The 12,535-nt window shown below is 31.5% G+C and overlaps 1 protein-coding gene across 3 annotated transcripts in view; it reads right to left on the bottom strand.

The window, feature by feature from the left end:
• Positions 1–3,252: 3,252 nt before the first annotated feature.
• Positions 3,253–12,535, bottom strand: part of LRFN5 (leucine rich repeat and fibronectin type III domain containing 5) — a 299,317-nt gene continuing 290,034 nt past the window's right edge. For all 3 annotated transcript variants that reach the window (XM_003263739.3, XM_030813819.1, XM_030813824.1), the window contains 2 exons: positions 8,822–8,865; positions 3,253–3,644 (listed from right to left, as the gene is read on the bottom strand). In XM_003263739.3, the coding sequence (XP_003263787.2) occupies positions 3,627–3,644; positions 8,822–8,865 (62 nt within the window). In that variant the 3' untranslated portion in view covers positions 3,253–3,626. The remainder of the gene's footprint in view (positions 3,645–8,821; positions 8,866–12,535) is intronic.

The raw sequence follows: 12,535 nt of genomic DNA, 5'->3' as shown, positions 1-12,535 counted from the left end.
GATGGATAAACAAAATTTGATATATAAAATATCATTATACCATAAGAGGAGATGAAGATCTGAGGCATACTTCGACATGGGTGAGCCTTGGATACATGACAATAAGTGGAATAAATTAGACATCAGAGGGCAAATATTGTATGATTCCACTTACATGACATATCTAGAATAGGCATATCATAGAAGAAAGGTAGACCAGAATCTATTAAAGATGGGGAGAGAGGAGGAATGAGTGTTATTTTCTACATGGGTACAGAGTTTGTGTTTGGGTCATAAAAAATCTTTAAGTGCTTTTTAAGAAATATTTAAAATAGAAGGTGATGATTGCACAGCATGGTAAGTGTAGTTTACACTATTGGCTTGTACAGTTAAAATAGTTAATACGTCAAATTTTATGTTATATATTTTCCAAAGTAAAATCTTCTTTAAAATTAGTGTAGATAGCCTCCCTATATAATTTTATATTAAATAAAATAATCAGGTGCTGGGGACTTTTACTTGGTACTATACTTTTACTTTTTTACTTTTACTCTGGAACACAAAAATTTATACCTAATTGGCATTTTTAATTTCATATGTTTCAATACACACAAGTGCACACGATAATTAATTATTAGATCTATAAAATGTCCGTATGAATATATTTTGGAACTATAAAAGTAAAGAAATAAAACTTGAAAAATTTTCTGGAACAAGTACAACAGAGTGATTGAATAAATAACCTGAGTGTATGAGTATATTTTAGAAAAAATAAAAAAAGTCCCCTAAAACATTACATATATAAGAAAAGGAATATTTTGTGATTTATCTGACAATTAAAACTTGTACAGAAACTAGCCAGAGAGCTACAAAATTATACATAAAATAAAAAATAAATGTTAGAGATTTATTTCCGTGTGTTATTCCTTTCTAACAGTACTTTATTTCTACAAACTGTTAGAAATATTAGAACCCTTTAGTTCTAAAGATTATTCCAAATTTTAAAAATCATGATTTTAGATTTTCAAAAGAGGAACTTATAGTTTGCAGTCTACTTCCACACCTCATTAAGCTATAACTCTATTGCATTCAAAACACTTTTATTTGAAATTCTTGTGTTTGTTGTGCTTTACAATATATACTATGCATTAGATGTGCCATAAGATGTATGTATTTATACTTTCATGTTTTTAGCAGCTAAACTACTTCAAAATTACCCAGGAATGTAGAGTAACGGGGATGATTTAAATGGTTTCCAGTCTATGTCCATTAACATTAGCATTGAGACTTGTTACCATAGATTAGCTAATTCCTGTACCTTATAATATGCTCAGCGAAAACAAATTGCTCCTGCTTATTTTTAAAATATAATCATGCCAGTTTTGTAGAACTTTATGTTTTTGTAGAACTTTATTTGTTAATGATTATTAATCTTATTTAGTTATGGGTATACACCTATGTTCTCTTAATCTCCTTAATATAAGAATTAAATACCATTTCATAAAAACAATAGATTCTCACAAACCTTGAGAATCAGAGTCTGTGCCTACTCTTCCTCATAAACAACATTAAAAAAAGAAAATGTGTACATTATGAGTGTCTGAGTAACGCTGTTTGATCGAATATATGCATAAATGGAAATTTTGGATATAGGTATAGGGGATGCAGGGTAAAGACTTGAAGTGATTAACTTTCATTTTAACTCACTAACAATTCTGTTCCTTCGAAAACAATAGCATAAATATCCTGAACGAATAAAAAAGTAGATGACGGGACAGGCTATGAACAACACTGTTTTGTTATCACCATCAAGAAAAGAATTAGCCCCAAAGGGGTGGGAGGACTGTAAGAATAAACAGGACAATGTCCTTGAGGAACCAAGATAACTGAAAATGTCACTCTGAGCTGAGATCCAGGAAAGCCATTCCTGTTCTTGACTCCCTCTTTACGTATGTATATTAGGAGAAAAGCTGTATACAACAGCGAAGTATTTGCAGAGGCAATATTCATTCTTCAATCTGTCTCTTTTTAATCATCATACACATTTATGTATGCATATGCACCCACACCCATAAGCAAAATTGTTCCAGAGTGTTAAAACTGTCAAACAGAGAATTAGGTAAATTGCCCAATGTCGTGACTACAAAATGTTAACTACAAAAATTCAATTCAAACTTGTAACTTCTGTTTCAGTCTTGCATTGTGTATGTCAGGGAGTGTGTGTGTACGTGTGTGTGTGCCTCTGTGTGTGTGCCTCTATGTGTGTGCATGCAAACAACTGTATCTAAATTGTCCAGTGTAGTTAGGTTCCTTAGCACGGCTTCCAAGTGTTCTAAATGGCTAACGTCCTGAAACCTCTCCTCGGATGACTGGATATTTGTAATAGTCCAAATGTGGAATAATTAACAGATTAACCTGAATTTCTTAAAAGGCGAACAGTTTTCTAGCTTATTTCACTTGAACTTAAAAAAAAAATAAACTACATATTGGTGTCAATGATAACTATCAGAATTACCAAGGAATAGAGATATAATCTATAATATCTTAGAGAGTCTGAATTCAACTGGGAGTAACGATGCTCTTACAAATATTGTTATTCAACTTATTGCCTTTGCCATGTATTCTGATAAATGTACGTGCTTTCAAATTTTACGCTAGTATCTATTCTATAACAACATGGACGATTGCTGTGCACAAGTAACTGGCCAAACTCACACAGCTGAGACCTGCCTCACACCAGGGGCAGCTCTGAAATGCTTAGCTTGGATATTGCTTAAATATGACTGCATTCTCCTGTATTAGCCACCAAAATTAACTCAGTTCTATGTGTGCTGGTATTAAATCAGATGCATATTCTTTGTTCTTACTCTGAACTTGTGCAAAATTCGAGAACTGTGCACTTAAGGCTTGTAATTATTCAAACCTCTTTTGCCCCGGCTTTCTACAAAAGCGATGAATCAATTTGGATTAATTATAATATTCCTATCTTGATCATTTTGGAAGTTTTACTAGGAGAAGAGAGCCTTTATCACTTTATATCCTATACTGAGGCATAAAATTAGTATAAATTTGCTTAAATAGCTGCACTGCTCTCCCAAAGAACTAGGTGCACCGAATCATGGAAGAAATAGTTGCAATATATAAAGCCGCTTGTAATCTCTTAAGGTTTTAGCACGGCCTACATGTAAAACAGTAGTATTAGTTCTTGCAATAATTATTCCACCACTCACACTTGAAGCAATGGGTACTTTCACAAATCAGGCAGTGTGCAAATTCTGTCATAGTAAAACATTTATTTGTTAAAGTGATATAGATTATTCAAGATTCTACAGTCTGTTAAATCATGGACGGCAATGTAAGATGGATTGATACAGAACTTGATGCCAATGTAGGTTTTTTTTCTTTCTTAAAAAAAAAATACTTGTAGGCCAGAAGAAAAAAAAATTTGGTTTTAAAAGAGGATGAACCATGGTCTAATGGAGCCAGTTCCGCCGTCATCAGAGACTTTCACCTTGGCTCCTGCAGACAATTTCTTCTACGACACCAGTTCAACAATTAGCCTTTGTGAATTGAAACATTTTTGAATTTTATCCAGTAAAAATATCAGTGGCAAATTTTTTCAGGAGAGAGAGGAGAAGTGGTGCTCTTCAGATTAACTGCAGCCTCTGAAATGAAAGAAAAAGAAAAAGGAAAAAAAAAACAAGAAAGAAAGAAAACACGTAGCTAATAAGATCATTGTGCTAGCAATCTAAAAGTAACTAAAGGTAAGCACCCAAGCAGGAGTTTCTTGCCATGAAATACAGCACACACCCATGAAAACTATCTAAACATGCATATGAACAAAAAATGTTGCTTGGTAACTTCAAATTGGTGAATATATAAAAGTATCTTTTTTTTAAATCTAAGTATATGAAGCCTAGTTAATTACGTAAAGTCAAAGCTACATTGTAAAATGGCATTTTCTCTTGCTTTGTTTTTCACATATATAATTTCGAGGTAAGAAAAACAAATAATAATTGCAGTTATTAATGCATGCTACTTATAAATTTTAAAAATTATTCTAGAAATGTTTTAAAATTTTACAAATATTTAATAATACATTTAATGGTAGTAAATTATTCATCTTAACTAATCAGTTTTTCACCCACAAAACAAAATAAATGGAAAACTCACAGTAACTCTTAAAGGCATTCCGTGTTTGAATTAAACATGATTTTGAAGGAAAATAATGTCAAAGCCGTTTTATAAAAATATTTAAACATACAACTGTGAAAATATTTTTCCTCTAATATGTGTTCTCAGTCTTCATGGATTTAAGATATGTCTAATGAAGTCTATTCTTGATGAAAATGGAAAATAATTTTTTGAGAAATATATGCTTTCATATACGTGAGTACAAGTAATTTTCTCTTTTCCACTAAAAAGCAACTGCATCTTTACAATTTTCTATTTTGGGAATTATAAAATGCATGGCACGAATGAATCATGAAATAGAGATTCATTTATTTAGTATTCTGTATTAAAATGTTGATGTAGAATATCTTTAGATAATTTTATGTGACAAAGTTATTAAAGTATATTAAAGATTATTTTGGTAACTTTACGTGAAGGTAGGTAAAATGCTGTAAAGATATTTTATTTAAGAAAATATGTCAAAATAATTGATAACCTGAATAGTGAAATTGATTTTAGCAAAAATAATAATTTTGGATAGCTAATAAGAAATGCACCATATATGCGAAGATTGTTAAGGGACCGGTGTGTATCTTATTTGTAAAAAAAGAATTACTTTTTAAAAAGCTACTGAAATATAGACATCATTATCATAATTTACCTGGAATATGCTAAGAAAAACATTGCAAAATCACTGTAAAAATGTAATGGTATATATTACTAAATTCTTCTTTATTTGGTTCATTGCAGAGCTCATATTGGTAAAATTGAATATCAACATGTTTTCTCTTTTTATATTTCAAGTGATATACTCCCTTTGACACAAAAAAGGTGTTACAAAAAAGCTCAAGTTACAAAAAGTAATAACGTAGTAAAAGCTGCAGTACACATAGGAGGAAAATGACAGTGGAAAAATAACTAGTTTAAGTTTTTAAGTAATAAATGGTTCCAGGATAGCAAACTTTAATTTAGTATCAAGTTAATGATTTTATAAGCTGACATATCTTAAAGATTTCCTTGAATTTCACATTAAATAATGACATTAACAAACTGAAATTATGGTTTATATTTGAATATTAGGAAATAACAAAAATTTTGTGAACTATGAAGTTTGTCTGCTCTGAAGATGTAGCAATATTAAAATTATCAAATAATATGAAGCCAAATAAAAACTGGCATTTAATAGAATATCCAAAATGACACTTCTTAATTTACTTATCAATAGATAGCTCCTATAGTAATTCCATAAATATCTAAACATAAAACACAAAATTACGAGAGTATCAAGCAATACAAATAACGCAGACTAAATATGGTAAAAATGTTACAAAAACTAAAAATAATCAAGTTGTAGTAGGTTTAGGATGTTTTGGTTACTGTCCTCATTTAAGAGTGAGTGGATATCATGCAAAAATCTGTGGACAGTCTTATTAACAGTACTAAAAGACAAATAAGAAATGCAAGCTCCCTGAACATTAAGAGAAGACAAAAATATCCTGACATTGGATGAATTGTGGGAAAACATTTATTACTGCCCCTATTCTCAATGTAATTAAGAACTGTGAAATATTTTGATATTTTATAGCTAGGATGTCTAAGCAAGGAGATGATTTCTAAAGGTCATTGCTGACACAAAGGCTCTCCTTTTTTAAAATTTGGTATGATATTCCAATATATATGTTAAAAACATGCTTTAATTATTATAAAAATAGCCAAATGTTTCCTACATATGTGTTTATTCTCTTACCCTTACTTCAGAAAATTTACTTGAAAAGAATTTCATGGGAACCTCCTCCTGCAGAAGCAAGTATTTTACACTGATCACACTCACCTGGAAATATATTGGAAGCATATTTGCATCATGTGTACAAAATTTGCTTTTCTCTTTGGCTCTTATTTCATGTATTTTCCTAACCCTGTGTTTTCCCATAGTTTTATCAATGTTGTTATGTATTTATAATCAATATTAGCTTTTTATTAATTTGTATATTAATTATTTATCTAAAAAATTGTACTCATCTGTAACAGAGATTTTATTGCAAAGTTTACATTTTTGCTTGTTATTAAATGTGGACTAACCGCAAGTTAAATTTATTAAAATTAGGAAGCAATTATCTTAAAGGCCTGTGCAAGCAATCACAGAATAAGCTATAGCTCTTGTGCAAAGCTACACACACACACACACACACACAAATGCATACATATTTTATTGGTCAGAATACAGCAAACCATTCCTAAGAAATTTTATTTAAGGCACTTTCAGTATAAATGGAAACACTCAACTATTTCTTACTTAACTGCCAAACAGCATAACTATTGTTTTACTGTGTTCCTTGTAAAGATAAAAATCTTAGCCAAACACAAGGAAAATTTATAGGTAAGTGCCAATTTCCACGTAGAGTCATCAGCATTAATTTTATGCGTAATTCCTTTCCCCTTTCCTCTCAACTCATTTTAGTGTGATTGAAATTTTATGATTATATTATAAAAGAGTTGTATTATATATTATACATTAAAATATTTCAAGGCCACTCTACTTCTATATACATTGCTAAAGGCTTCTAAAAAAGAAAATTGGCATGGGGCATATTCTGAATAATGGAAATGAAGTAAGTGTTTTAACTCTCTATGTTTAGAAAAAAATTCACCTTAACAGGTACCTCAGTATGACTGGCTACAGAAAACTCAGAGCTGAAGAGTTGCAGTCACAAAGGGTCTCTGCCCGCTCTCCACCTCTGTTCATTCACACACTGACAATGTGAAACGCTATGACAAAGCTAAAAACACACAGGTCACACACTGTCTTCAGTAGGAGCATCACTGTTTGGTCTTCCCACAGTGGTAGACACAGGCCTGCTATAGCACAAATCATTTACCAAGAATCAAGAATAGTTACCTTGGGGTCATACAGTCACTTAAATCTGATAATAGAAAGGTAGCAAGGAGCTGGCTAATAAGTGAATGATGTATTGCCACTGAATTTTGTTAAAACTGTTATTTGTCTTTGGATTTGTTTTACTTGCTAATATTTATAGAAAGAGGAACAAGGTAGCTTAAGTATGAAGGGAAGTTTTCTATAATGTTATGACAGTCATTTATTTTTAATGATATTTTCTTATTTTTGTAATACTAATTACTTTAAGATAAAAAGTCATTATTAAAAGCTTTATGTATGTATCACATTTGCAAAATTTCGTGTTATATCTAGTAGTACAAAGATTTCCAAAGAAAGTCCGAATTCCATTTCTAATAATATACTAAAATAAATACATAAGCAAAATAATATACAATATTCCATTTCAAACGTGAATCTTTCGAAAATTCTTTAAATTGATAATTGAAAAATTATGTAGACATTTACTCACCTGCTTCCAAATTTTGATACAACATTTAGTACCATTTTGGCTTGTGTTCCTTATAGATTAATCATCTGTTTCCTAATTCTTGTATAAAGGTATCCTATCCTAAATTTCAGGTTGGCTGGATATGATTTATTAAAGTTACACGATAAATGAACTTTACAAATGAAAGAGAGAGAAAGAGAAAGAGAGACAAAGAGGGAGAGAGAGTGATGGGTAGAGAGAGAGATGGAAAGAGAAAGAAGAAGAAAGTTTAAAATTGAGAGAGAGGGAGAACAAAAGGGGTGACGGAGAAACAAGACACCTTCATGCAGGTCAATTCACTGCATACAACAGAACACAAACACGTGCCAGCCATTGTGCTATTGACTGTTTCAGTATTTCCAATGAGCCATCTGCTGTTTTTTGCAACATAAGAATGATATTCTAAATTCAGTAAAGAAATGATGCATGAAAACATTTTGATTTGTGGATAGAATTCATTAGGGAAGATCCTGAAAGATTGACAAAGTTGTTTTTCTTTTAAATATAAAATGTTAAAAACCAAGACACTATTTTTACTACCAGTAAATAAATCAATGGCCTTTTTTAGAAATGTTAAAAGCAGAATTTTTGTGTGTGTGCCAAACCTCAAGCAAATGGCTGATGCTTCCAGCTGTTTGAACAGATTGCTAAAGTGCTTCTCTGCTCTGGAAACACACTCTCTGATCCAATTAAAATTCAAGAATCAAATACTCATTTCAAACATCCCCCCAAAAAACCACTCAAGAAGAATAATTGGTTGCTGACAAAAGTAATACCATGAATATTTCATACGTAGTCTTTTGCTCCATTTTAAAGAGGCTTCATTCATTTTAGACAACAGTGAAACACTTCTGTTCATCTGTTTTCAGTGAGGTATATTGTGTCATCTCAGCTCTTATTAGGATGTGGAGGTCAAGGATAGGAGTAAATACATTCTTATCAAGGTACTGTCTTCACATTTGGAAATATTTTTAAAAATGCACATTGTATCATGTATGACTACAAGAGTGACTCCAAAGTTGCACGCATCACTATTATCATTAACTTTATTTCTTACAGGACAAAGCAGAGATGTTTAGTTAACCCCAAATATCTCTAAATTTAGAAACTGTGAATTCACTTAATCAAACTAAACTTTAGTCTTCACTGTTTAGAATTATAAGTAAGTTTTAAAAGAAAATTTCAACAAGCTACACAAATTAGCAAATTAATTACTTAAAGTTAATTTATAAAAAGTGTACACCCATTTAAGTGTTGAAGTATGTTATAGGTATTAAGAATCTCACCTGTGTTTCCTGGACAATCTGGTCAACATTAGTCAGCAAAGCATCTGGGAATAAAATGTTCAGTGTCATAAACAATTCAATTTTTAAGAGAAATAGATTCAAAAAACTTCATACCGAAATCTTGGTAATACTTCATATCAAGAATTAACAAAGATTTATCTAAAGATGTTTTTTTAAAAAAACTTACCAGTTCATGGGTTAACTGCATGGGTTAACTGCAGAAGAGGAACTTTTATAATATTTCAGTTCTCTGTGTCTACTTTCTTATTCGTAATGCTTAAAAACATAATTTTCTAAAATGTTATTCTAATAACTAAAATGAGTGATTTTCAATATGCATTTGGTATTCCTGACAGAGTTCAATAAGATAATCAAGTTTCTGTTCATTTTCTTTCTCACAGTTGACATTTCATCTATATAGATTCATATGAATAATATGCAAAAATACATCAAGGAAAAAAGAACTCAAAGCAGAAAATATAGTTTAACTATGTTCACCATATGGAGTACAAAAGAATCATTTACAATATTAACCGTCATTCAATACCTACTCCCCAGACAATAGCTAATATTTTCACAAGTACCTGTTCATCCCTGTGTAAGACACTAACATTCTAAAAACAACTTTCCTTTAAATGTTTATATGTAGGTTCCAATTGCCTATAAAAGTTTAATACCATTACATAAACCTGTGCAGCACACATTCTATTTTTTTCCAAAATGCCTTCTTTTTAAGCAAATACGTCTAATCATTGAGAAGTGACATGACAGAAAACTAGGAGTAAAGGTTAAGTCCTTCTTAGGATTCACAGGTGAGTGTCACAAGACTGAGACAAATTGTTTTTTACAAAACTTTCAGCACAAATATTCATGTAAATATACAATGGTCTTTGGAGATTAGATTCTACATAAAATCAATAATAGGAGATGTTCACATTACAGATGAAAAAATGATTACAGAATTATATTATGGTAGAGCCAATAGCCAGCATGGTATATTTCATAAGCTCCTTGATTTTACTCAAATATTTATTTATTAGACATATTCTAGAGCAGAAACATAATATGCACATAACCTATGTGCCAGATAAGGTTAAATGTTCAACCACTTCCAAACACAAGTACGTTAAATGAAAGGGCCATCATGGCTTATTCCTGAATGAATTTGAAAATATTTTGTTTTTGTTTTCAGATATCATGAACATAACAGTCACCAAGTTTGAAATGGATGAAATTAGGTTGTAGAGATGGTTATCATTAAGAAAATGCAGAAAATTAAATTTGTACTTTATATTCTATTGTTATCTGATAAGTAACAGGTATAATTTTTATTGTATTTCTGGGAGAAGTTCTCTGATAGCCAGTCCATTTAAATCTATGTTTTCATAGTAATTAAAATTCAGTCTATATTGCAGGACACAAAATTATGATTTTAGCTGATTAATGTTATGAGTATAAATATATGTCTATATAATACATATATAGGCAGATATTTGTTGAGCACATATATATTTATACAAATGTACGTGATGTATATATTTATTCAATGTTAACTTTAGATCCTAAATTTTGACTTTGAAAGTGCTGAACATAATCAGAAGACAATCATTCTAAGTGTACATTACACTTACCAGAGTAATCAGTGATTATTTTGTTATATTGACTATTTGTGTAATTTGATGAAATGCCCAATGCATTAACAGTAACTTAGAGTGGTAATTTACTACTTAAATATACTCCTGGTTATAAATTGTTACTTTCTATATCCCTCTTCAGATAACACCACATTTTTAGGATGGCCCAATCAAAACAATATGCTTACCACTCTATTTTTTAATATTTATTTATTTATTTATTTTGATGGAGTCTCACTGTGTCACCAGGCTGGAGTTCAGTGGCACAATCTTGGCTCACTGCAACCTCTGACTCCGGGGTTCAAGTGATTCTCCTGCCTCAGCCTCCCATGTAGCTGGGATTACAGGTGCGCGCCACCACATCCAGCTAATTTTTTGTATTTTTAGTAGAGACGGGGTTTCACCACGTTGGCCAGCATGGTTTCGATCTCCTGACCTCATAATCTGCCTGCCTCGGCGTCCCAAAGTGCTGGGATTACAGGTGTGAGCCACTGAGCCCGGACTACCACTGTTTTTAAGTGGCCTTCTGTACCCTGCTACATGAATTGATTGTTTCTGTGGAAAAACATAATAATAAATAAATAAATAATAAAGATGTGAACAAACTAATTTTATTAATAATACTAGCATATATTTATCTAGCGTGGGAAGAAAGAAACTGGCCGCTCTGTCCTTTGAAAGTAAAAATTCAAATATTAATTTTGATTATTCTTTTCTCAATGCCATTTCAAAAATGACATATTTCTTGTCTATAAATTTACTTAAATATCACTAACATTGTAAGGTACAGTGTTATCATTAGCAACATAAAAGGATAAGAAAAATATCCTTTTCACATACAATGAACCTCTGTGCAGAAGTCCCTTCCTCAAAACACTTCACACTCACACAGAAGCATACATCGTTAAAGTAAATCACCGGACTATTCTTGAAACAAGGGAAGGCTGAACAAGGGAAAGACAGCAGATATTCTTCATTCTGTCTAATAGAAATGAACATTGTTTTCTTAGCATTACAAAATGCAATTGGAAATCAACTATGCTGAGAAGACAATGGCTTGTATTTGCTGTCTTCTTAAGAAATGTCTAATTTGCTTCACAATTCTACCCAAAAGATGATACTTTATATTTATGGATTTTTTAAACTATTGGAATTTTAAGAAATCTTACGTTTATTGCTATAATGTTAAATTTAAGAACTAAAAGGCAAATAGTGTAAATTTTAGGGCAACTTTTAAAGTTTTTGCTTTATAAATGATGTATTTTCTTTTCAAAAATACAAGCAAATAAAATAATAAAATTTATATTGGATGCAAGTACTTTAAATTGAAGGGAAAATACATTACAAAACTAAAAGAAAAAGATGTCTGGAGACAAATGGAACACATTTATGTTTTTAATTGTTAATAAATTTGTGGAGAAACTATGCATCTTTCAAAGATTAGACTTGTTACGTTTAGAGATTTCTTAGAATGGTTCAAAACTTATATTCCAAAATTTTAAGTAAAATATATCTACAAAGCAGGTAAAAACCCACTGTTTTAAAGCATGAAACAACTTACTGAGACCCCCACTGACTCCTTTAATGGTTAGAAAAAAAAAAGGGAAATAAACTGGCCACAGTTTGAGTGTTACTGTGTCTAATTTGTCTATTCATTTATTTACTTTTTTTTTCTTCTCTTTTGAGACAGAGTCTCTCTCTGTCACCCAGGCTGGAGTGCAGTGGTGGGATGTCAGTTCACTGCCACCTCCACCTCCCGGGCTCAAGCGATTTTCCCACCTCAGTCTCCTGAGTAGCTGGGACTATGGATTCCTACCACGCCCGCTGCTAATTTTTTTGTGTTTTTACTAGTGACAGGGTTTCACCACGTTGGTCTGGCTGGTCTTGAACTCCTCACCTCAAGTGATCTGCCCATCTCGGGCCCCCAGAGTACCGGGATTACAGTGTGAGCCAACGTGTCCGGCCACTGTGTCTACTTTAAATTGTTGTATTTAATCTTTTTAGGTATTTATATATTTGTAGAGTAACATAAATAATATCCATCAAACTAAAATATACTGCTTCTTAAAATTTGGGGCCA

This window comes from Nomascus leucogenys, chromosome 1a (assembly GCF_006542625.1).
Source record: "Nomascus leucogenys isolate Asia chromosome 1a, Asia_NLE_v1, whole genome shotgun sequence".
Lineage (NCBI taxonomy): Eukaryota > Metazoa > Chordata > Mammalia > Primates > Hylobatidae > Nomascus > Nomascus leucogenys.
The sequence above is the reverse complement of the archived record's forward strand: the minus strand, read 5'-3'. Positions and strand labels throughout refer to the sequence as shown.